General features: G+C 43.4%; 2 protein-coding genes across 3 annotated transcripts; one reads left to right on the top strand and one right to left on the bottom strand.

The window, feature by feature from the left end:
- Window positions 1-258: 258 nt before the first annotated feature.
- Window positions 259-3,865, top strand: LOC119354940 (stearoyl-[acyl-carrier-protein] 9-desaturase 5, chloroplastic-like). The gene is made up of 3 exons (XM_037621708.1): window positions 259-563; window positions 2,207-2,708; window positions 3,013-3,865. The coding sequence occupies exons 1-3, from the start codon at window positions 448-450 to the stop codon at window positions 3,571-3,573; spliced, it is 1,179 nt and encodes a 392-aa protein (XP_037477605.1). The 5' UTR covers window positions 259-447; the 3' UTR covers window positions 3,574-3,865.
- Window positions 3,866-4,121: 256 nt separating this feature from the next.
- On the bottom strand, window positions 4,122-10,605 carry LOC119354939. 2 transcript variants are annotated; one of them, XM_037621706.1, is made up of 12 exons: window positions 10,420-10,605; window positions 10,249-10,342; window positions 10,073-10,136; window positions 9,864-9,965; window positions 9,685-9,749; window positions 9,337-9,420; window positions 8,816-8,943; window positions 6,945-7,161; window positions 5,962-6,017; window positions 5,559-5,666; window positions 4,797-4,980; window positions 4,122-4,592 (listed from the first exon to the last, which is right to left on the bottom strand). In XM_037621706.1, exons 1-12 carry the CDS (start codon window positions 10,500-10,502, stop codon window positions 4,470-4,472), a joined length of 1,308 nt encoding a protein of 435 aa, XP_037477603.1. In that variant the 5' UTR covers window positions 10,503-10,605; the 3' UTR covers window positions 4,122-4,469. The 2 variants fall into 2 exon arrangements, with proteins under 2 accessions (XP_037477603.1, XP_037477604.1); XM_037621707.1 differs by having other exon boundaries at window positions 8,816-8,895; window positions 10,420-10,604.
- Window positions 10,606-23,090: the final 12,485 nt, after the last annotated feature.

Below are 23,090 nucleotides of genomic sequence, written 5' to 3'. Positions count from 1 at the left end.
AGTTTGATGCTGATTTCAAAAAAAAAAGTTTGATGCTTGTAGGCGTCGGGATCCAAAACACCTCACTATCTATCGACAACGTCAAGTTTATTTTTGGCCATGGGGGCCAGCGAGGTCAAAAATTTCAATGCAGGCCAGCAAAAGAGGTTGGAATAACTCGACGCCGTAAACAAAAATAATGGCGGATCCCTCTTTCTCTCCCCGATCGACAAGAAATTCTCTCTCTTCCCTCTTTTAATAGCGGATCCCTCTCACAAACCCCTTCCCTTGTATAACCCCCCACAGCCAGCCCACCCAGGTACAGGTAGAGACAGACAACCAGGAGCGCCCAAGAAGCGGTGCAGGAGGAATCCCGGCCTCTGTAGCAAACAAGAATCCATCCACCTGTCCTCCTCATCGAGATCTCGCACGGGGCGGCTCGTGGTGAGGTGAGTGAGTCGACCGTCCATGGCGTTCAGGGCCTGCCTCCCGTCCCACAAGGCCTCGCCGTCGCCTTCCGTCGCGCAGAGGAGGGCCGGCAATGGGGCACCGCCGGTGGTGGTCATGGCCTCCACCATCAACGAGTAAGCAGATCCTCCCGCCCACGCCTGCGAATCCTGCTCCTTGATTATGGCGGAAATGGTTTCGTGTACAGTGTGATCTGGGTTGGTGGGAGGGTTTCCGTCGACCCGGGAGTTATTTTTGTGATCTGGGGTGGCGAGATTTGTGATCTAGAATTGGCTGCCTGGAAAATAGGGCAAACACTTATTCCAATGGATCGGATCAAATCACGACAAGAAAAAAAATGCACTCCATCTTTTTTTCTCGTTGCGGTTTGGCTTCCGTGTTCTCCTTCTTTTCTTGTTGAGATCCAGGGCTTTGCTCCGTGTGTCTTTAAATTCATTTGCTGATCCATTTGATGCCGAGCTTCTGCTTACGGTCTGGATGGATCGATTTGGCGATCTAGCCCGTTTGCAGATGCGCAAAATCCGGTTCCCCGTTTCTGCCTATCTCAGTTTTTTTGTAACGACGATATATCTACTGGTTCTCAAATTGACTGCATGAATTCTTGCAGTATCAATTTCACATTAACTAGTTATTTGTCATAACAAAAATCCTATATTGTTGATTAGAAGGAATTGCTTGTGCAGAAACAATAGATGGTCAATGTAAGCAGGCTGTACAAATCCAGAATTCTTTGGATGGTCAATTTAATCAGGCCGCCGAAATTCAGAGTCATTTCGATGGTCAATTTATGCAGGCCGTAAAATTTCAGAGTTGTTTGGATGGTCAATTTAAATTTATGCAGGCTGTACTTGTTCAAAGTTGTTTTCCAGTGGTCTTCGGGGGGTTTATGTCATGCATGAAGCCATAAACTTGTTAGCTGCTGAGATCTGAACTTGTTCAAACATGTTGATGGGGATAGACTGATAGTGAACATTAAAAGGCTTGATCTGCGATTATGATTTGTGCATTTTAGTTTTTGGGAGCTCGCACAAACACTACTCTTGTGTTCTTGTAGTATCAGTTTAAATAAGTCGTAGTCTAAGAACAGAAATTTACACTCTCCAGTGAACAGAAATTTACCAATGACGTTTTAGGGTATTGTAATCAATAATACAATGAACTTTGAGTGGTCAGACTGTTCGCTGGATTCATAAAGATGAATATAGAAATTATGCGAGTACAAAAAAAAGGGCACCGACTCTTTGTTTGTCATCCAGTTTAATGTATAAGATAATTTGGGCGGATTTTGCGTTGATTGTGTTTTCCTTAGTCAAGTTTTGCATCGAGTTACTCTGTTTAGTCAAATTATCCATCAAGTTATTCCGGATAATAGCTTGTAAAACCTTAAAACATTGTTGGTTCTGCCCTGTTTATGTATGTAGATGCAGTTGTGGCACCTCAAACTACTTAATCTAACTTCACCGGAACCTTATATGTTTTTGATATATGGTAGTAGCATGTTTGGTAAACACTGTTTTGTGTTAAAAGTTTCTATGCAAACATCAGGAGCCTTTCTTCACCATGGTCTAAAGGGATAGGCTCATTGTGTTTCCTTTGCCACTCTAATTTGACAGAAGCCTGGAAATTTCTGGAATAGAGATATTATGGTAGATAGATTAATATGAGTTGCATCCATTCACCTTAACAAGTACTGTACATCCATATGTACTGTGCAGTGCTCCTTCTGGATTGTACTAAGTCATTATGTTACCTTTCCTAGGGTCAAAACTGCCAAAAAGCCCTATGCTCCCCCACGCGAGGTGCATCTCCAAGTCATGCATTCGCTACCAGCACAAAAGCAGGAGATCTTTGATTCACTTCAATCTTGGGCTAGGGACAACCTATTGAACCTTCTGAAGCCAGTTGAGAAGTCATGGCAGCCACAGGACTTCCTACCAGACCCTTCTTCCGAGGGATTTTATGATGAAGTAAAAGAACTGAGGGAGCGGGCAAAGGAAATCCCTGATGACTACTTTGTTTGCCTAGTTGGTGACATGGTTACTGAGGAAGCCCTTCCTACGTACCAAACAATGCTCAACACCCTTGATGGTGTCCTAGATGAAACTGGCGCAAGCCCAACTGCCTGGGCTGTTTGGACAAGAGCATGGACTGCTGAAGAAAACAGGCACGGTGATCTTCTGAACAAGTACATGTACCTTTCCGGACGGGTTGACATGAGACAAATTGAGAAGACTATACAGTACCTTATTGGTTCTGGAATGGTAAGAACTATTATCTATCTTTTAAGCTTCAGTGTATGATCATTAACTTTGCTAATCTCAAAGCAAAATCACCAATATTCTCAAAACCAACATGTAACAAAAGTGTATGGTGTTCAATCGACAAACTACCATTTACTTTGTGCTGTCTGTAGATAGTGCTTCATTGTAGCAGGGTTGGATTGTAACATGCAACTATATTCTGTTTTAACCTATATTCTTGTGCTGCTACTTGTAAATTGTAACATGCAATTGTTTTTGGATTGAACGTTGCCATTAATTCTTAGTGTATCCCATGTCAATACAGGATCCAGGAACTGAGAACAATCCCTACATGGGTTTCCTTTACACATCATTCCAAGAGAGAGCTACTTTCATATCCCATGGCAATACTGCTAGGCATGCCAAGCAATTTGGGGACCTTAAACTGGCCCAGATATGTGGTACAATAGCAGCTGATGAGAAGCGCCATGAGACGGCTTACACCAAGATAGTTGAAAAGCTTTTTGAAATAGATCCTGACTACACGGTGCTTGCATTTGCTGACATGATGAGGAAGAAAATCTCAATGCCTGCTCATCTCATGTACGATGGTGAGGACGACAACCTATTCGAGCACTTCAGCTCGGTGGCGCAGCGGCTTGGGGTCTACACAGCGAAAGACTACGCCGACATCCTCGAGTTCTTGGTCCAGAGGTGGAAAGTTGCAGATCTCACTGGACTGTCCGGTGAAGGAAGGCGGTCGCAGGACTATGTTTGCACTTTGGCAACGAGATTCAGGCGGCTGGACGAAAGAGCGCAGGCAAGGGCGAAACAGGGGCCTGTGGTTCCATTCAGCTGGGTCTACGACCGCAAAGTGCAGCTCTAATAAAGAGGAAGGAACACAAGGTTAATGAGACTGCATCCATCCTATTATTTCGTGTTTCGGGTCAGTGTAGGTTTTCCTAATAGCAGGGTAGAATGTTTTATGTGCTGTCCTGTAAGTTGTTGGATGACAGTGAGGAAGAGGCTAGTGAAAGTGGTGTGAGATGCTGGCTGGCCATGAAGGGCTCCGTTGCAACCTTTTGTTGTGTTGAATATTTTATGTGACCGTTGAAGTTTACAGGGCTTGTATAAGTTTCAAAGTAATAAATGGATATTTGTATACAGACAGACCTATATGTTGGTGCATCATGAGATTCCAAACTTTAAAGCCATTTTTTCTGATCGAAATGCAATGAGTTCAACAAGCTTGATCATGTTCTGCTCTTCTCTGCTTTCCATCTTGTTGTGTTTCTGCCTCGAGTTCATTATTACAGATCTATTTCGAACTTGGAATTATTTTGCCTAGACGGAGATCATGTTTCATGTGTTTTCTCTCAGTTTGAATTGAATTCGCACAAGCCACACGTCGGTCAATTGAACTGGAGGACACAGTTTGAAGTCTAGCTAATTGCATTTTTCTTCTTTCCTTTTTTTTTTCACAGCGTCAGTCAATTGAACAGTACACTGGAGGACACAGTTTAACAGTCTGGTATAAAGAACCAATACAACCACAATTCCGCCTGATCTTTCGACGGTTCAAGCTTTGCGCACACCTTTTTTTTTTACTACAATACAAGAAAGGACTAAATCTATGCTGTTATACCTAGCAGCAACAGCACTCGATTCCACATGCGTAGAAGGTCAAGTGGCACCAAATCTGTACGAAAAGTATAAGGGTAATCTGAAATGAGCTCCTGTCTGCCATCAACTTTGATGAGAAGCCGAGCCCAGACCTCGATTCTAAGCAGAAACCCTGCTGGAGTGGAGCTCTGACTGCATCTCCCGAACAAGAATCTCCTCAACGGCGTCTACAAATCTTACCAGATGCCGACGAGTCTCAAGCTCCAAGCCATTGGCAAGTTCCTGGCAACCATAGGACCAAGACCGCGAATTAGGTTGCTACTCAACAGCTGGTACCCATGCTATTATGTTTGTTTTGGTAGCCATGGCCTTGGTCTAGAAGCTGGTACCCATGCTTATTGACTACAAAAAGGAAACTAGGCGTCTATGCAAAACAGATCATTATTTTCATACTTCTTCTGCTAATATTGGCTTAGCCATTTTTACCTTGGTCTTACAGAGCAAATGTAAAGTTATATTCGTTGGCTGAGTCCCTGAATTGCGGATTGAGATTAACTTCAGACCATAGGACGACAGTGGCCAGTCTGCAGATATCTTGAAGAAGGCATCAATTGCACCAACCAAATGAGCTACGATTGTTTCATCTTTGTCAAAGTACTCAAAAGAATGCCTGCAAGAAAACAGAAGAGTTTGTCACATTATCGAAATGCTGAACACAAAGGGACAAAATTATGAGCATATATAATATTCATGCTGAGCACCTACAATTAGTTTTTGTTGCCTATGTGCATCACATGAGCCTGGCTTCAATTGTCAGATAAAATGTAGATCACTACCTCTTTTGAGAAATATTTATCATTACTCAATTAAGGGGGTCATCAAATCCAAATAGTAAGGACATTCATGATTAAATTGTGCTTCTTGTTTAATGTGAAATTGCAATGTTTGTTGTTGTTTTTTTCCTCTAACAAGCGGCCAGCTGCATATCATTTTCTATTAGAAAGGAACGTGTCTCTCATAGTAAAATCTGTTTGATACAAAACCAAGTAAATGGCTCCAGTAATGTTGGCAGAACATACAGTGCTATAACATACAAAGAGTGCTATGAATCATTGCAGTGTAAGCTCTAAATTCAATGAAGAAGCTTAGAAATTATAGATTCCTTGCAATTATTCTTACAAAAGGGAATAACAGTAAAAAAGATACAGAATTATTAGCGCAATACTAGCAGATGCAAAATAATGTCACCTGGAATTATTGGCATCATTCACCAACGATCGTCTTAGAGTGTTGATTACAATCTGTTGTTGACATTGCCGAATGAGCCATCCCAAAGATGGAGCGGAAATGACCTCTCTTCAAAAGCAGATAGCGTTTTTTTGCATAAGCAGTTAAGCACACAAAAATGATTGAAAGTAATACAGAGTACAGTTCGCACAACTGTGAGTCGTGAATTGTATGCTAAAATAACACAAAAGAAATGACAAAGACAAGTGAAGTTTCTTGGTGTTCTATATGTTGTTCAATAGTGGTGGCACTTCTGAACCTTAATGAAGATTCGAAGTTGTTTAAATGTTTAAACAAGCGACCCCTTTTTTGGAAGAACAATAAGCCAGCTCTGTAAGTCAGATAGCAAGTATCTCTAACATACCTGGAGGACTTGAGCTTCTCAATCAGTATATCTACACAAACATCAGCAGGAAAGATCTGAAAAGACAAATATGATTGGTAAAACATGAAACAACATAGTTCTCCTGAATGGACTTTAAAAGGTTAAAAGTATGGCAATTGGCAATTTGTTATCAAGCACCATAACATTGCCAGCAAAGAACTGAATGAAGTACAAAAAACAGGAATAAGAAGAAAAGTTTGACACGGCTTGAGGTGTTTAGCAGGAATTCAAATGCTGGAACCACTGAATGAGCATAAGCACAAAATTGTATTGTGAATGTTACTGAAAGAATATGAAATAACAGCATAATACAAAATGAGTATCTAAATCCACTCATAGGTTACATCTAATAAAATATGGTGGATACTGGTGTGTCTCCTTCCTAATCCATATGCATACAAAATCGATTCTAAGACAACATCAGTTTTTGCCTTGATTGTCAGGTAACTATGCAAGCATAAGCACAAAAAAACTTTTGCAATGATCAGGGGTATGGAAGAGTAGTTCACTGCTTTACCATTATTATTATTTTCAGTAAGTTTAGGAATGTCTGATAAAAATACTTTAAGCCTACAAAAATGTTACAGCTTGCCCGAGCCTTTATGTACCGTTGAACACTTGTACATGAGAATATTTTATAATCATCTCAGTTGATTACTTTACATGAAATTGGGAGTGTCAAATAGGATTGATCACTGTATAGGAAAATCAAGGTGGAAAACAGCTAACATCGCACAGGTTACTGTAGCCACACCCAGCCATGCAGTTTTATGATCCTTGGTTATGTCATTATTCACTACTTGTACCGTGAGATTTTTAATCGTGAAATGCAACAATATCCTGAAATGCATCAGGTATTACACCAAATATCTACCATAGGTAAAAATAAAAAATGATGATCAATTAGTTCACCAGAGGTAAAGAGTTTCTACAAAATGAGAAAAATATGGTTAAGAGAGCACCTGGACTTTATTCAGTTCCATGCTTCCTTCATCAACTTCTATCAGTAACTCATGATCTGAAACAGAAGAATCAACAACACAATCCAACTTTTGTCCAAGAATTACACATTCCGAGGTCAGTATAGGTGCCTTCAGGAGCACCCTGAGACAGTTGTCTTTACACTCTAAGACCTTTGGTCCTGAAACCAGAGATTGAAGCTGCCACATTTCTTCATCCCTGGATAGAGAGAGGGAGATGTCATGAAGTACGAAGTTTTTAAGCAGAACAAGCTTAAAATCTAAACATGAGACAGCCCCAGTTAAAAGCTCAGAGTGGTACAATTTTAACAAGCTGGGATGATGAAGGAAGCCAACAGGTAAGGACAACGGAATCAGTAAAAAAGTCAACAAAGAAAAATTGATTCAATGGTAAGAAACATATGTAGGTTTCAAAAAATAAGGAACATATGCTTGTGATTATAACTTCTAAATGTGAAGATGGGAAAACAGAAAGCCAGTTACAAATTGATAACCGATTGAGAGTTCACAGATAATCTCAAGGACTGGACATTAAAAGAAGAGCACAACAATCAGGAGATTGGTCAAGAGTTCATGGCGGAACCGGTAAACATGTGTATAGCAGTGTGATCCTCAGAACGCGAGGAAGGCATGCATATCTAATCCAAATGCCACGTTCAACAAAGATAGAAAATTAATCATGTGTTGGAATGAGAAGGTTTTGCCAAAGATAGATGCTGAAACTGAGAAGGTTGAAAATAATATAAACAGAGACTACAAATGAAGAGAACAATGGTGGTGGTGGTGTGCTGTGCACATTACATGGGTTCATCTCAATGCATTAACAGATGATAGCTAACCAAGCATATTTACATTTTGTCCTTAATGAACACAAACAGGGAGTAAAAACTAATGGTGGCAGAATTGTTAGCAAATTCTAAAGCAGATAAAATGGTGAAATTCCTTGTTGAGCAAACTATTTTAAATGCAAAGTCAAGTTGAGAAACCTCATTCATATGATAAATTAAAGTATTCTTCTCTGTTTGTAAAGCGTCCCTAAAGCGTCGCTTAAGCGACGCTTAAGCGTTAGAGCGCCCTCCAGGCTCAAAGCGTCCAACTCGCTTTAGACATGTGTCTAAGGCGTCCGCCTTAGACACTAAAGCGTCTGAAGCGCCTGCTTAGGCGTCCTGATTGGCGCTTTAAGGCAGAGAGGACGCCTTAGACTTGCCAGGCAGGGTACAGAGATTCCTGGCAGGGAAACAGGGCTGGGCTCACATGTGAAACAGTTACAGGAGGGGAAAGAAAGAGAGAGAACCAAAACCAGAGCGTGCAAATATCCAGGCTTTCAGCTCTTTCCTCTCTCCTCTGGCAGCAGCTTCCTCAGATCTGCACCAGCCTTTTCTGCTCTGTTGTGTGTTATGCTATGCACAACTCCTCTGCTGTTAGGTGCTACTGCCTCTCTTATAGCAATTGGCTAGTTGCTTACTGCTTAGTGGATGGATCAGAATATATGGGCTCACTGGTGGATTAGAATCAACATATATATGTCTCACTAAATGGTGCTCTATTATACTGCCCATCAGGTTCAGAGTCTGTGTAAAGCGTCGCCTCGCTTTACGCTTTATCGCTTAAGCAGTGAGGCGCCCCCCTAGCGCCTCGCTTCGCTTTACCGCTTTATAAACATAGGTATTCTTATCATCAAGAACAATCAGGGACATTTATTGAGTTCTGAATAACAATCAGGATTTATGTTGAGTTCTGAATAACCATATCATTGCCATCATGGCAAACAAGTAGCATTGCCATTGTTGATGTTAAGATGCTTTAAACAGATTTACAATCAGTAGAGAGATTAAGGCGCATTAGCTTGATACCTTTGCATTGAAATACTTTGTATTTGTAGCAGCTTCAAGTCCATCTCACTTTTTCCTATTTGATGATCTAGTTTCAGTTCCTGGAAATTTGTTAAAGGTGTGTGTTCAACAACACAGAGCATTGTAAGCTGAAGAAAAAGGAAAAAATATACTCAGATGAAAATCCGTTTGCATGTGTATTAGCTCCATATGTGTCTGTGATTATCGTTGTTACTACTTTCTGTGTGAGGTTTTGTTTGTGGAAGATGCTCTATAACATAAATAGGCAGAATAGGTTGACTGTATTACAATGTAACTGTCCAAGAGGACACCACCAACACACCCATGAAGTAACTATCTAGGTTTCACAAAATAATTTCAACAAGGAATATAAGTTACATTTACGAATTTGCATTACTATTATCCTAAACTTTCCATTGATTTGTCTCCACTTAGACCATTGAAATTGTTAAGCAATAAGCAATTCAGCATAGATAGCACAATATTTGGAATATGCCAATTATATACAACATCTAACACACCTCATATTTGCAGTCCTTCTCAATATCTATTTGGTTGAAGCCTGAATCAGTTGAGATAGGACTTGCTTCCGAATGTTTCAAACCCTACATCAAAGGAGGGTGAAATATTGTAAATATGTTAAGAAAAGAAAGTTGAAGGGAATGTAAAAGATTACTTAATGTAGATGACATGTCAAATATTACATAAACATGATGGCAGACATTTAAGATTGTCACGACTCGCAAGAAAAGAAAAACACTACTGATTTTGAATCGACAAATTTAACTTCCTTGGAATATTTGTTTTGCAAACAGTCTTATTTTGACGAGGAATTGGATGCAGTAAAGGGTCCAGAATTTGAGAACAACCTCTGAACCAAGTGTATTCAGTGAAGACTCCAGTGATTCAATCTCAGCATCCAGCGGAATCATGTCTAAACAACAAAAGTCGTTTTTGTTATTTGAAAGAACACGGTGCTACGACTTGGCTAGCAAAGTGTTGGCAACTAGCATGGGCTTATAAACAAGAAAAACCCAAGATAAATAACCTTTGAACACTGTCTCTCCAATGACACTAATCTCGGCAGATAACTTGCAGTTCTCCTCCTCTGTCAAGCTCACCTCCTTTCTCAACCACTCAATGTACAAGTCTACATACAACAATCGCACTGTCACATTGAAACCAAAAGAGCCATTGTGCACCACACTCTATGAACCGTCAAGATAGCAGTAAAATCAAATGGAATCGGACGCATACCCAAACAGCGACTCTCTAGCTCAGCAGCGCTGGAGTCCCACGCATCCTCCGCCTGCATATCCGCCTGGAAACAACACAGCAGAAACGAAGATGTTAACCTGTCTCGTGGGCTGAAGTAAGAAACCTAGCAGAGCACGGGAACCCCTGGCTGTTGACACGAAGCCGCCGACACCCACCTCGCACCCGGAGCGCAGCCCATCCTCCGCCGCCGCAGCATCCACCGGCTCCTCCTCGTCCCCTCCCCACAGCGTGGAGAGCTGCTTGAACCGGCTGAACGAACGAAGGGAGTTGGGAGGTGAATCGATGGAGCGGAGGAGAGGGCGGAGGGGACAGCAAGTAGGTAGTACCTTCGGATGGCGGCCGCGTCGAGGGGCGCCTCGGGGTCCTCCACCGGGGCCAGCGCTAGGGTTTCCGCCATGGCCGCAGCCATCTCCGCCTCTCTGTCCCGCCTAGAAATTTGCTTTCGAAATGGGGGAAGAGATCAAAAGGAGACGAGAGCCGCGACGGGTGGCATCCCGCCCCTCCCTACTCCAGCAAACTACAGTTCAGCCCCGACCCTGTCAGATCCTCTACACCCACAATTGTCGCTCCAGCGAGAACACCTCCGGCCATCCAACGGTCGTCATCCACTTCTCTGGATGGTCAGGATTGACGGGGATATTTGAATTACACTTCATTTCATCATTGTTTGTCGTTGTTCATTGCACTGTTTTTTTTTTTGCGAGTGAAATTTGTATTACTCAACCACCAAGAAGATACAATCAGCCGCTGCTAGTTCTACCGCAACAGAGGGACCAGATCCTAGCCAAGTCATTGTTCTTCCCTCTATGCGTGCAAAATTTGCCAAGCTATTACTAACCTTATTAACATGACGGCTAACATGAGTAATACAACATTCACAAAGTGACATGAGATATCTAATAACTAAGGAAGCATAAATCGACCTATCTTGTTCTCGTCCTTTGATCATCTTGACTGCCACAAGTGAGTCCATCTCAATGATGACCCGAAGTTCGCTTCTCTGGATCGCTAGGGATAAGCCTTCCATGCACGCGCCCAACTCTGCCTCGAGAGCTTCTCGGCACGAGAAGAAGGTCCTGCAAGCAGAAAATATAATGACTCCCTGAGAGTCACTGTTGTTGTGGGCTTAGTTGGTCCTTCCCTGGAAAGGACGGCATGGCCCAACGGGTAGCTTCAACCGGCTACCCTGCGTGCCAACTAGGCTTGGGTGTCAGACCAAGACTCGAACGACCTTCTGAGGGCATGACCAACGGGCTGCCTCAAACCTAATGTCCCATGGTCTATGTCGGTTCAGATGCCACACTGGAGCTAAAGTAGGTGTCTCATAGGGCAAACGGGTTCTTACAGAGGAGCCAACCGCTCCATGAAAAAAGTAAGGGAAAAGGAGGAAAGAGAGGAAAGGGAAAGAGAAAGAGATACGTCGTGGGAGAAAGAAGGAGATGGGGCTCACTGAGATGGGGTCTACATAGTGATGCCTTTGGGTGAAATCAAATAAAAATGACGGCCCTAGAATTTTAGATCCGATGTGGAGCATGGGGCATCACCATTGTAGTGCTTCCGTTGCTCGTGCCCTCAGGAGCTGGCTACTTCATGAGAAAAAGAAGAAGAAAGAAAGAGAAGGGGAAAAGGTAGAGGAAAGGAGGAAGTAGATGACCACAACAATGGGAAGGAAAGAGAAGAAGGAACCACGATGGAGCATTGCTTTACGTTTTGTTCGTGGATGAAAATAAGTCAATACAATTAATCTCATCTTTGATTGTCTAGGTGGAGGGCTGGGAGCAGCACCCTCCATAGCTCATGCCCTGATGAATTCTCGTGCTTGGCTTGGGCATGGGACGCTACTGCTTTTGTGCCTGGCCATGCAGCTTTTGCTCATTTTCACGACCATGCAAGATACCTATGTTACGGACGTCATATCAGGCTATTGTTTGTCTTTTTCTTCTCCTAGGGCGATCTAAAAGTGCTCTGTTTCGGCTGCCTGGACAAGGCTAATGGTGGTCTCGAGTCTTAGCCCGCGTTAATGATACTCCCAACTTACCGAGCCGGGCTAGCGTTAGATTTTCAAGGACACAAACCAAACATGGCACATGCAAATCTCATGGAGGTGCCAGGCCAGACAAGTTTGCCCCAGGAAGTAACCAAATGGCCTGTGTAACCTAGTGAGTTGAGTATAAAAGGGACTATATTATATCTCTAGGGTTGTAGAAAGGATAGAGAGGGAGATTGGTGGAATTGTTGGATGTATTATTAAGCCTCGAGGGTGAGTATATATTGAGTACAAAACTTGGAGGGCAAGACGCCTCCTAGAGATAAGATAGAAATAATTCTATCTAATCCCGGGCAATCTCTACTACCAAATATGTCTATAACAAGGGTTATCGATCATTCACAATTATCATATCACTTATAAATACATATTGAGGTATTTATCAGTATGGGCAAACCCTGAACCCTATGCCAGATATATTCTTGAATTGTTATTGGTTTTAGTTCTCGAGTCAGTCTATCAAATGTGATCTGACAATTAGTACCAGAGCGGTCTGTTCCTAGAGTGGTTGGGCGACGAGGTGGTTTGGATCTCCTCCGAAATCCCGCCCTCCTTCCTCTTCGCATGACGGTGGTGTTAATCTGCCGACCAACAAAGCTACCACCTCCCAGAGATTGTGATCATAGAATTGCTCTAGTGCCTGGCTTGGTTTCTCCTTACGCTAGACTACATAAGGTTCTGCACAAGCAAAATGATGAGATGGAGTAACAACTACATGATTTGCTTTCTCATGATATCAATAGACCAAGCCAGATTCCATATGCATGTCCTACTTTTTTGCTGAAGAAGGAAGATTCCAACTAGAGACTTTGTGTTGATTGCAAGAAGTTAAGTGCTCAAACAGATAAGATTGTTTTTTCTATTCCTATAATAGAGGATTTCATAGATGTGTTACATGGAGCCAAAGTTTTCTCTAAACTAGATTTGAGGTATGGCTATCATCATGTGAGAATGTTTCCACCAGTCTACCTCATATTTGGAAAAGAATTGTTGTTAGGACGTATTTTTGGCACTTTGTATACATGGTCATGCATTTTGGACAACCTCGAGAAAATTCATGATGGTTTTCCTTGATGATGTGTTAATTTACGGTAAAGACACAACCTCTCATATCAAACACTTGCAATTAGTCCCAAATCCTTTTCAGACAACATTTATCTGCTAAAAACCGAGTAAATGTGTTTTTGTTGTTGAAAAAGTGGAGTATCTGGATCATGTTATAACCAAAGATGGATTCACTATCAACCCTAGCAAAATTGATTCTGTTGCTAATGGGAAAAGTCCAACTTCTTATACTCAGCTTAGAAATTTCTTGGTGTTGATACGTTATGTTACTACATAAGTTTTATCCAAATATATGGTGTCATTTTGTAGGCCTTTGCATGATATCCTCAAACTTGGCAATTTTTCATCGGTCAACTCAACATGAGCAAGCTTTCGAGAAACTGGAAATTTATGATTATTGCACATGTACTAGCTTTACCTAACTTCAAATAGCCATTTGTCCTCTAGGGCATCTCCAAGGAGGACCCGTAAATCTCCAGCAATCGTTTGTATCAGGCTGTCCGGACAGCGGAAGCCATCCAACGCCGACCTGTATTGATTCACGGAGCGGTCCGGACACGATTTCTCCTGCAAACCGAAGACAAACGTGGAAAGGTTTGCTGGAGTCCGAACCGATCCCAAGGCCGTTTTCTGACCATCCTGGCCCACCAAATACCCCTCCCCATCGCACGTGTGTTCCCGCCCGGTGCCAGCTGGCCGCATTTGTTGAAAATATGCCCTAGAGGCAATAATAAAGTGGTTATTATTATATTTCCTTATTCATTACAAAGGTTTATTATTCATGCTAGAATTGTATTGACCGGAAACTTAAATACATGTGTGGATAGATAAACAAATATCGTGTCCCTAGTGAGCCTCTACTAGACTAGCTCGTTGATCAAAAGATGGTTAAGGTCTCCTAACCATAGACATGTGTTGTCACTTGATAACGGGATCACATCATTAGGAGAATGATGTGATGGACAAGACCCATCCGTCAGCATAGTATATGATTGTTCATTTTATTGCTACTGCTTTCTTAATGTCAAATACATATTCCTTCGACCATGAGATCATGCAACTCTCGGATACCGGAGGAATACCTTGTGTGCTATCAAACATCACAACATAACTGGGTGATCATAAAGATTCTCTATAGGTATCTCCGAAGGTGTCTGTTGAGTTGGCATGGATCGAGATTGGGATTTGTCCCTCCGTGTACCAGAGAGGTATCTCTAGGCCCTCTCGGTAATATAGCATCACAAGAAGCTTGCAAGAAAAGTGGCTAAGGAGCTAGTACGAGATGATGTATTACAAAACGAGTAAAGATATTGGGAAACATAGCATGCAATTTCAGAAAAAATCCTACGCTCACGTAAAATCTATCTAGGAGATGCATAACAACGAGAGAGGGAGAGTGTGTCCACGTACCCTCGTAGACCGAAAGCAGAAGAATTTGATAAAGCGGTTGATGTAGTCGAACTTCTTCTTGTTCCGACCGATCAAGCACCGAATGTACGGCGCCTCCGATTTCTGCACACGTTCAGCTCGATGACGTCCCTCGAACTCTTGATGCAGCAAAGTGTCGAGGGAGAGTGATACATCCATTTTGCATCATGTTTTCTTACTATTATTTATAATGTTTTCATCCATAATAACGCCTTTTGGAGTAATTCTAATGCCTTTTCTCTCATAATTTGCAAGGAACACACCAAGAGGGAGAATTTCGGCAGTTGGAAATCTGGACCTGGAAAAGCTACGTCAGGACACCTATTCTGCACAACTCCAAATGAGGTGAAACTTTACGGAGATTTTTTATGAATTATTTGAGAAATACCGCAGCCAATAAACACCAGAGGGGCCCCACCAGGTGGGCACAACCTACCCAGGCGCACCAAGGAGCCCAGGCGTGCCCTCCTCGGCCCACCTCTGGTGCCCATCTTTTGGTATATAAGTCATTTTGACCTAGAAAAAAAATAAGAGGAGGACTTTCGGGACGAAGCGTCGCCGCCTCGAGGCGGAACTTGGGCAGGAGCACTTTTGCCCTCCGGCGGAGCGATTCCACCGGGGGAACTTTCCTCCCGGAGGGGGGAATCATCGTCATCATCATCACCAACAACTCTCCCATCTTGGGGAGGGCAATATCCATCAACATCTTCACCAACATCATCTCCTCTCAAACCCTAGTTCATCTCTTGTGTTCAATCTTATTACCGGAACTACAGATTGGTACTTGTGGGTGACTAGTAGTGTTGATTACATCTTGTAGTTGATTACTATATAGTTTATTTGGTGGAAGATTATATGTTCACATCCATTATGCTATTTAATACTCCTCTGATCATGAGCATGTTTATCATTTGTGAGTAGTTACCTTTGTTCTTGAGGTCACGGGAGAAATCATGTTGCAAGTAATCATGTGAATTTGATATGTGTTTGATATTTTGATAGTACGTATGTTGTGATTCCCTTAGTGGTGTCATGTGTACGTCGACTACATGACACTTCACCATATTTGGGCCTAAGGGAATGCATTGTGGAGTAGCAATTAGATGATGGGTTGCAAGAGTGACAGAAGCTTAAACCCCAGTTTATGCGCTATTCCGTAAGAGACCGATTGGATCCAAAAGTTTAATGCTATGATTAGAATTTATTCTTAATACTTTTCTCGTAGTTGCGGATGCTTGCGGGAGGATTAATCATAAGTAGGAGGTTTGTTCAAGTAAGAACAACACCTAAGCACTAGTCCACCCACATATCAAATTATCAAAGTAGCGAACACAAATCGAACCAACATGATGAAAGTGACTAGATGAAATTCCCGTGTACCCTCAAGAATGCTTTGCCTCAAAAGGATTGGGCTACCTTGCTGAAAGGATTGGGCTGTCTTTTGCCTCAAAAGGATTGGGCTACCTTGCTGCACTTTTGTTACTACTACCGTTACTTGCTCGTTACAAATTATCTTGCTATCGAACTACTCTGCTACTTACAATTCAGCACTTGCAGACACTACCTTACTGAAAACTACTTGTCATTTCCTTCTGCTCCTCGTTGGGTTCGACACTCTTACTTATCGAAAAGAGCTAGAACTGATCCGCTATAATTGTGGGTCATCACGCGCATCGTCACCTCGTCCTTAGCCAATCTTCGTTTAATCTGTAGCCCCTGTTTCGAGTTGCAAATATGAGCAACGGAACCAATATCAAATACCCAGGCGCTACTACGGGCATTAATAAGGTACACATCAATAACATGTATATCAAATATACCTTTCACTTTGCCATCCTTCTTATCCGCCAAATACTTGGGGCAGTTCCGTTTGGAGTGACTAGTCCCTTTGCAGTAGAAGCACTCAGTTTCAGGCTTAGGTCCAGACTTGGGCTTCTTCCCTTGAGCAGCAACGTGCTTGCTATTCTTCTTGAAGTCCCCCTTCTTCCCTTTGCCCTTTTTATTGAAACTAGTGGTCTTGTTAACCATCAACACTTGATGCTCCTTCTTGATTTCTACTTACACAGCCTTTAGCATCGCGAAGAGTGCATCGCGAAGAGTTCGGGAATTGTCTTTTCCATCCCTTGCATATTATAGTTCATCACGAAGCCTTTATAGCTTGGTGGTAGTGATTGAAGAACTTTGTCAATGACACTATCAACAGGAAGATTAACTCCCAGCTGAGTCAAGTGGTTATGGTACCCAGACATTCTAAGTATGTGTTCACTGACGGAACTATTCTCCTCCATCTTGAAGCTATAGAACTTGTTGGAGACTTCATATCTCTCAACTTGGGCATTTGCTTGAAATATTAACTTCAACTCCTGGGACATCTCATATGCTCCATGACATTTAAAACATCTTTGAAGTCCCGATTCTAAGCCGCAAAGCATGGCACATTGAACTATCGAGTAGTCATCAACTTTTCTCTGCCAGACATTCATAACGTTCGGAGTTGCTCCTGCAGCGGGTCTTGCACCTAGCGGTGCTTTCAGCACGTAATTCTTCTGTGCAGCAATGAGGGTAATCCTCAAGTTATGGACCCGGTCCGTGTAGTTGCTACCATCATCTTTCAACTTAGCTTTCTCTAGGAACGCATTAAAATTCAAGGGCACGGTAGCACGGGCCATTGATCTACAACAACATAGATATACAAAAACTATTAGGACTAAGTTCATGATAAATTAAAGTTTAATTAATCATATTACTTAAGAACTTCCACTTAGACAGACATCCCTCTAGTCATCTAAATGATCACGTGATCCATATCAACTAAACCATGTCCGATCATCACGTGAGATGGAGTAGTTTTCAATGGTGAACATCTTTATGTTGATCATATCTACTATATGATTCACGTTTGACCTTTTGGTCTCAGTATCCCGAGGCCATATCTGCATATGCTAGGCTCGTCAAGTTTAACCTGAGTATTCTGCATGTGCAAAACTATCTTACACCCGTTGTATGTGAACGCAGAGCTTATCACACCTGATCATTACGTGGTGTCTCGGCATGACGAACTATAGCAACGGTGCATACTTAGGGAGAACACTTAAACCTTGAAATCTAGTGAGGGATCATCTTATAATGCTACCATTGTACTAAGCAAAATAAGATGCATAAAAGATAAACATCACATGCAATCAAAATATGTGACATGATATGGCCATCATCATCTTGTGCCTTTGATCTCCATCTCCAAAGCACCGTCATGATCTCCATCGTCACCGGCTTGACACCTTGATCTCCATTGTAGCATCATTGTCATCTCACCAACTATTGCTTCTATGACTATCGCGGCCGCTTAGTGATAAAGTAAAGCAATTACATGGCGATTGCATTTCATACAATAAAGCGACAACCATATGGCTCCTGCCAGATGTCAATAACCATTACAAAACATGATCATCTCATACAACAATTTATATCTCATCATGTCTTGACCATATCACATCACAACATGCCCTGCAAAAACAAGTTAGACGTCCTCTACTTTGTTGTTGCAAGTTTTACGTGGCTGCTACGGGCTTCTAGCAAGATCCGTTCTTACCTACGCATCAAAACCACAATGATTTTCCGTCAAGTGTGTTGTTTTAACCTTCAACAAGGACCGGCTGTAGTCAAACTCGATTCAACTAAAGTTGGAGAAATAGACACCCGCTAGCCACCTATGTGCGAAGCACGTCGGTAGAACCAGTCTTATGAATGCGGTCATGTAATGTCGGTCTGGGCCGCTTCATCCAACAATACCGCCGAATCAAAGTAAGATGTTGGTGGTAAGCAGTATGACTATTATCGCCCACAACTCTTTGTGTTCTACTCATGCATATCATCTACGCATAAACCTGACTCTGATACCACTGTTGGAGAACGTAGCATGCAATTTCAAAAAAAATCCTACAATCACGCAAGATCTATCTAGGAGATGCATAGCAATGAGACGGGGAGAGTGTGTCCACGTACCCTCATAGATCGAAAGCGGAAGCGTTAGATTAACGCGGTTGATGTAGTCGAACGTCTTCATGACCCAATCGGTCCAAGTACTGAATGTACGACACCTCCGTGTTCAGCACATGTTCAGCTCGATGACGTCCCTCGAACTCTTGATCCAGTAGAGGGTCGAGTGAGAGTTCCGTCAGCACGACGGTGTGGCAACAGTGATGGTGATGTGATCCGTGCAGGGCTTCGCCTAAGCACTACGACGCTTTGACCAGAGAAATAAACTGTGGAGGAGGGCGCCGCACACGGCTAAGAGAACAATTGTTGTGTCTTTGGGGTGCCCCCGCCCCCGTATGTAAAGGGGGGAGGAGGAGGCCGGCGGTCTAGGAGAGGCGCGCCAAGGGGGAGTCCAACTTGGACTCCTAGTCCAAGTAGGATTCGGCCCCCACATTTTCCTTCAAACAGAGGGAGAAAGAGGGAAGGAGAGGAGAGGAAGAGGGAAAGGGGGCAGTGCCCACTCCCCTTCCTATTCCGACTCCCCTTGGGGGGGGGCTCCCCCTTGTGGGCTGTCCCCCCTTCTCTCCCATGGCCCATGAGGCCCATGATTTCCCCCGGGGGGTTCCGGTAACCCATCGGTACTCCGATAAAATACCTGAATCACTCGGAACCATTTCGATGTCCGAATATAACCTTCCAATATATGAATCTTTACCTCTCAACCATTTCGAGACTCCTTGTCATGTCAGTGATCTCATACGGGACTCCGAACAAACTTCGGTCACCAAAACACATAACTCATAATACAAATCGTCATCGAACGTTAAGCGTGCGGACCCTACGGGTTTGAGAACTATGTATGTTAGAATAAATCCGAGGCATACCGTTGATCATCCGAGGAACAAGCAATCACACGAGGCGCGACACTGAGATTTGTTAACGAGGTTCACCGATATGGCTACATCCCCGGGGCCTGACTATGGACGCTCCTCCCCATGATACCGCGACAATACCGCACCCGACCACCCGGGCGCCGGAACACGTCGCCGGCTCCCCCTTGCGCGCATGTGCTATTATGTTGGCATAGGTTACATCATGCTCTGATACCACTTGTTAGAATAAATCTGAGGCATACCGTTGATCATTCGAGGACCAAGCAATTACATGAGGTACGACACCGAGATTTGTTAACGAGGTTCACCGATATGGATACATCCCCGGGGCCTAACTATGGGCGCTCCTCCCCATGACACCTCTACAATACCGCACCCGGTCGCCTCGGGCGCCGGCACGCGCCGCCGGCTTCCCTGAGTTCCGGTGTTATTATGTTGGCATAGGTTACATCGTGTGTCTACCCCCGCTATATATGGGAGGCCTAGGATACAAGTGTCCTACTAGAACACGACTCCACATCCTATGTAAACACAATACAACTTATAGTCCAACTATAACCTACCTTGTACACAATATTCGACACAACTCCAACAAACTCCTCCTTGGCGAATATTTTCCACCACCTTGGATTCGTCCGTGCGTCAAACTTCCATACATTGAACTTGAGTTTATCCCATGAGCACCACTGCTACTCCAAAGACTCCGTGCGACTCCACCTGCAACTTGTAGTCCCTCCTTTTCTTGACCACAGTCAACACTCGAGCAAATGAAGTTCCTTGTTACTCTAGTTTGTGCTCCCAACTTCCAGAGTATCCGTCCAATGCAATCACACACTGATCACTGACCTGCGTGGAAATGAACAACTCACATATTGGGTGTCACACATAAGAGTTACCTGAACTCAACATCACCGCTCCTTTCTTGACCGTCTGTCTGAAACTTGAAGGAATTTCACCATTGCATGTAGTCACCTTGAGTCAAATTCACAATTGTCTCACCACATGTATGACCACCAGAGCCCTGGTCCGTCTTCATGCCTCGTGCTAACCGCACGCCTCGCCGCTATTACCACGTCGAGCCTCTGCTGTGAAGGAAATATGCCCTAGAGGCAATAATAAAGTTATTATTTATTTCCTTATATCATGATAAATGTTTATTATTCATGCTAGAATTGTATTAACCGAAAACATAATACATGTGTGAATACATAGACAAACAGAGTGTCACTAGTATGCCTCTACTTGACTAGCTCGTTGTCAAAGATGGTTAAGTTTCCTAACCATTGACATGGGTTGTCATTTGATTAACGGGATCACATCATTAGGAGAATGATGTGATTGACTTGACCCATTCCGTTAGCTTAGCACTTGATCGTTTAGTTTGTTGCTATTGCTTTCTTCATGACTTATACATGTTCCTATGACTATGAGATTATGCAACTCCCGTTTACCGGAGGATAACTTTGTGTTCTACCAAACGTCACAACGTAACTGGGTGCTTATAAAGGTTCTCTACAGGTGTCTCCAAACGTACTTGTTGGGTTGGCGTATTTCGAGATTAGGATTTGTCACTCCGATTATCGGAGAGGTATCTCTGGGCCCTCTCAGTAATGCACATCACTTAAGCCTTGCAAGCATTGCAACTAATGAGTTAGTTGCGGGATGATGTATTACGGAATGAGTAAAGAGACTTGCCGGTAACGAGATTGAACTAGGTATTGAGATACCGACGATCGAATCTCGGACAAGTAACATACCGATGACAAAGGGAACAACGTATGTTGTTATGCGGTTTGACCGATAAAGATCTTCGCAGAATATGTAGGAGCCAATATGAGCATCCAGGTTCCGCTATTGGTTATTGACCAGAGACGTGTCTCGGTCATGTCTACATAATTCTCGAACCCGTAGGGTCCGCACGCTTAACGTTACGATGATAGTTATATTATGAGTTTATATGTTTTGATGTATCGAAGGTTGTTCAGAGTCCTAGATGTGATCAAGGACATGACGAGGAGTCTCAAAATGGTCGAGACATAAAGATTGATATATTGGAAGCCTATATTTGGATGTCGGAAGTATTCCGGGTGAAATCAGGATTTTACCGGAGTACCGGGAGGTTATCGGAACCCCCCGGGGGCTTAATGGGCCTACATGGGCCTTAGTGGAAATATAAGGCAGCAAGGGAAGTGTGGGGCTCCCCCCAAGGCCCAAACTGAATTGGTTTAGGGCAAGGGGGGCGGGCCCCCTCTTTCCTTCTTCCTCTCTTTCTTTCCTTCTCCTGAATCCTATTCCAACTAGGAAAGGGGGGAGTCCTACTCCCGGTGGGAGTAGGACTCCTCCTGGCGCGCCCTCTCCCTGGCCGGCCGCACCCCCCTTGCTCCTTTATATACGGGGGCAGGGGGCACCCCATAGACACAACAGTTGATCTTTTGATCTCTTAGCCGTGTGCGGTGCCCCTCTCCACCATAGTCCACCTCGTTAATACTATAGCGATGCTTAGGCGAAGCCCTGCGTCGGTAGAACATCAACATCGTCACCACACCGTCGTGCTAACGAAACTCTTCCTCAACACTCGGCTGGATCGGAGTTCGAGGGACGTCATCGGGCTGAACGTGTGCTGAACTCGGTACGTTCGGTACTTGATCGGCCGAATCGTGAAGACGTACGACTACATCAACCGTGTTGTGCTAACGCTTCCGCTTTCGGCCTACGAGGGTACGTAGACAACACTCTCCCTTCTCGTTGTTGTGCATCACCATGATCTTGCGTGTGCTTAGGAAATTTTTGAAATTACTACGTTCCCCAACAGTGGCATCCGAGCCTGGTTTTATGCATAGATGTCATATGCACGAGTATAACACAAGTGAGTTGTGGGCGATATAAGTCATACTGCTTACCAGCATGTCATACTTTGGTTCGGTGGTATTGTTGGATGAAGCGACCCGGACCGACATTACGCGTACGCTTACGCGAGACTGGTTCCACCGACGTGCTTTGCACACAGGTGGCTGGCGGGTGTCAGTTTCTCCAACTTTAGTTGAACCGAGTGTGGCTACGCCCGGTCTTTGCGAAGGTTAAAACAGCACCAACTTGACAAACTATCGTTGTGGTTTTGATGCGTAGGTAAGAACGGTTCTTGCTAAACCCGTAGCAGCCACTTAAAACTTGCAACAACAAAGTAGAGGACGTCTAACTTGTTTTTGCAGGGCATGTTGTGATGTGATATGGTCAAGACATGATGCTAAATTTTATTGTATGAGATGATCATGTTTTGTAACCGAGTTATCGACAACTGGCAGGAGCCATATGGTTGTCGCTTTATTGTATGCAATGCAATTGCCCTGTAATGCTTTACTTTATCACTAAGCGGTAGCGATAGTCGTGGAATCATAAGATTGGCGAGATGACAACGATGCTACGATGGAGATCAAGGTGCCACGCCGGTGATGATGGTGATCATGACGATGCTTCGGAAGATGGAGATCACAAGCACAAGATGATGATGGCCATATCATATCACTTATATTGATTGCATGTGATGTTTATCTTTTATGCATCTTATCTTGCTTTGATTGACGATAACATT

This window comes from Triticum dicoccoides, chromosome 2A, assembly GCF_002162155.2.
Source record: "Triticum dicoccoides isolate Atlit2015 ecotype Zavitan chromosome 2A, WEW_v2.0, whole genome shotgun sequence".
Taxonomy (NCBI): Eukaryota; Viridiplantae; Streptophyta; class Magnoliopsida; order Poales; family Poaceae; genus Triticum; species Triticum dicoccoides.
The sequence above is the reverse complement of the archived record's forward strand: the minus strand, read 5'-3'. Positions and strand labels throughout refer to the sequence as shown.

Bases quoted from the DNA above. Each gene is read 5' to 3' on its own strand.
- LOC119354940 (XM_037621708.1), top strand. From the start codon at position 448: ATGGCGTTCAGGGCCTGCCTCCCGTCCCACAAGGCCTCGCCGTCGCCT. The intron at 564-2,206 runs GTAAGCAGATCC...TACCTTTCCTAG, and splicing joins ATGGCCTCCACCATCAACGA to GGTCAAAACTGCCAAAAAGC. The intron at 2,709-3,012 runs GTAAGAACTATT...ATGTCAATACAG, and splicing joins ACCTTATTGGTTCTGGAATG to GATCCAGGAACTGAGAACAA.
- LOC119354939 (XM_037621706.1), bottom strand. From the start codon at position 10,502: ATGGCTGCGGCCATGGCGGAAACCCTAGCGCTGGCCCCGGTGGAGGAC. The intron at 10,137-10,248 runs GTGGGTGTCGGC...TGTTGTTTCCAG, and splicing joins GGCTGCGCTCCGGGTGCGAG to GCGGATATGCAGGCGGAGGA. The intron at 9,750-9,863 runs GTTATTTATCTT...TTTGTTGTTTAG, and splicing joins TGGAGAGACAGTGTTCAAAG to ACATGATTCCGCTGGATGCT.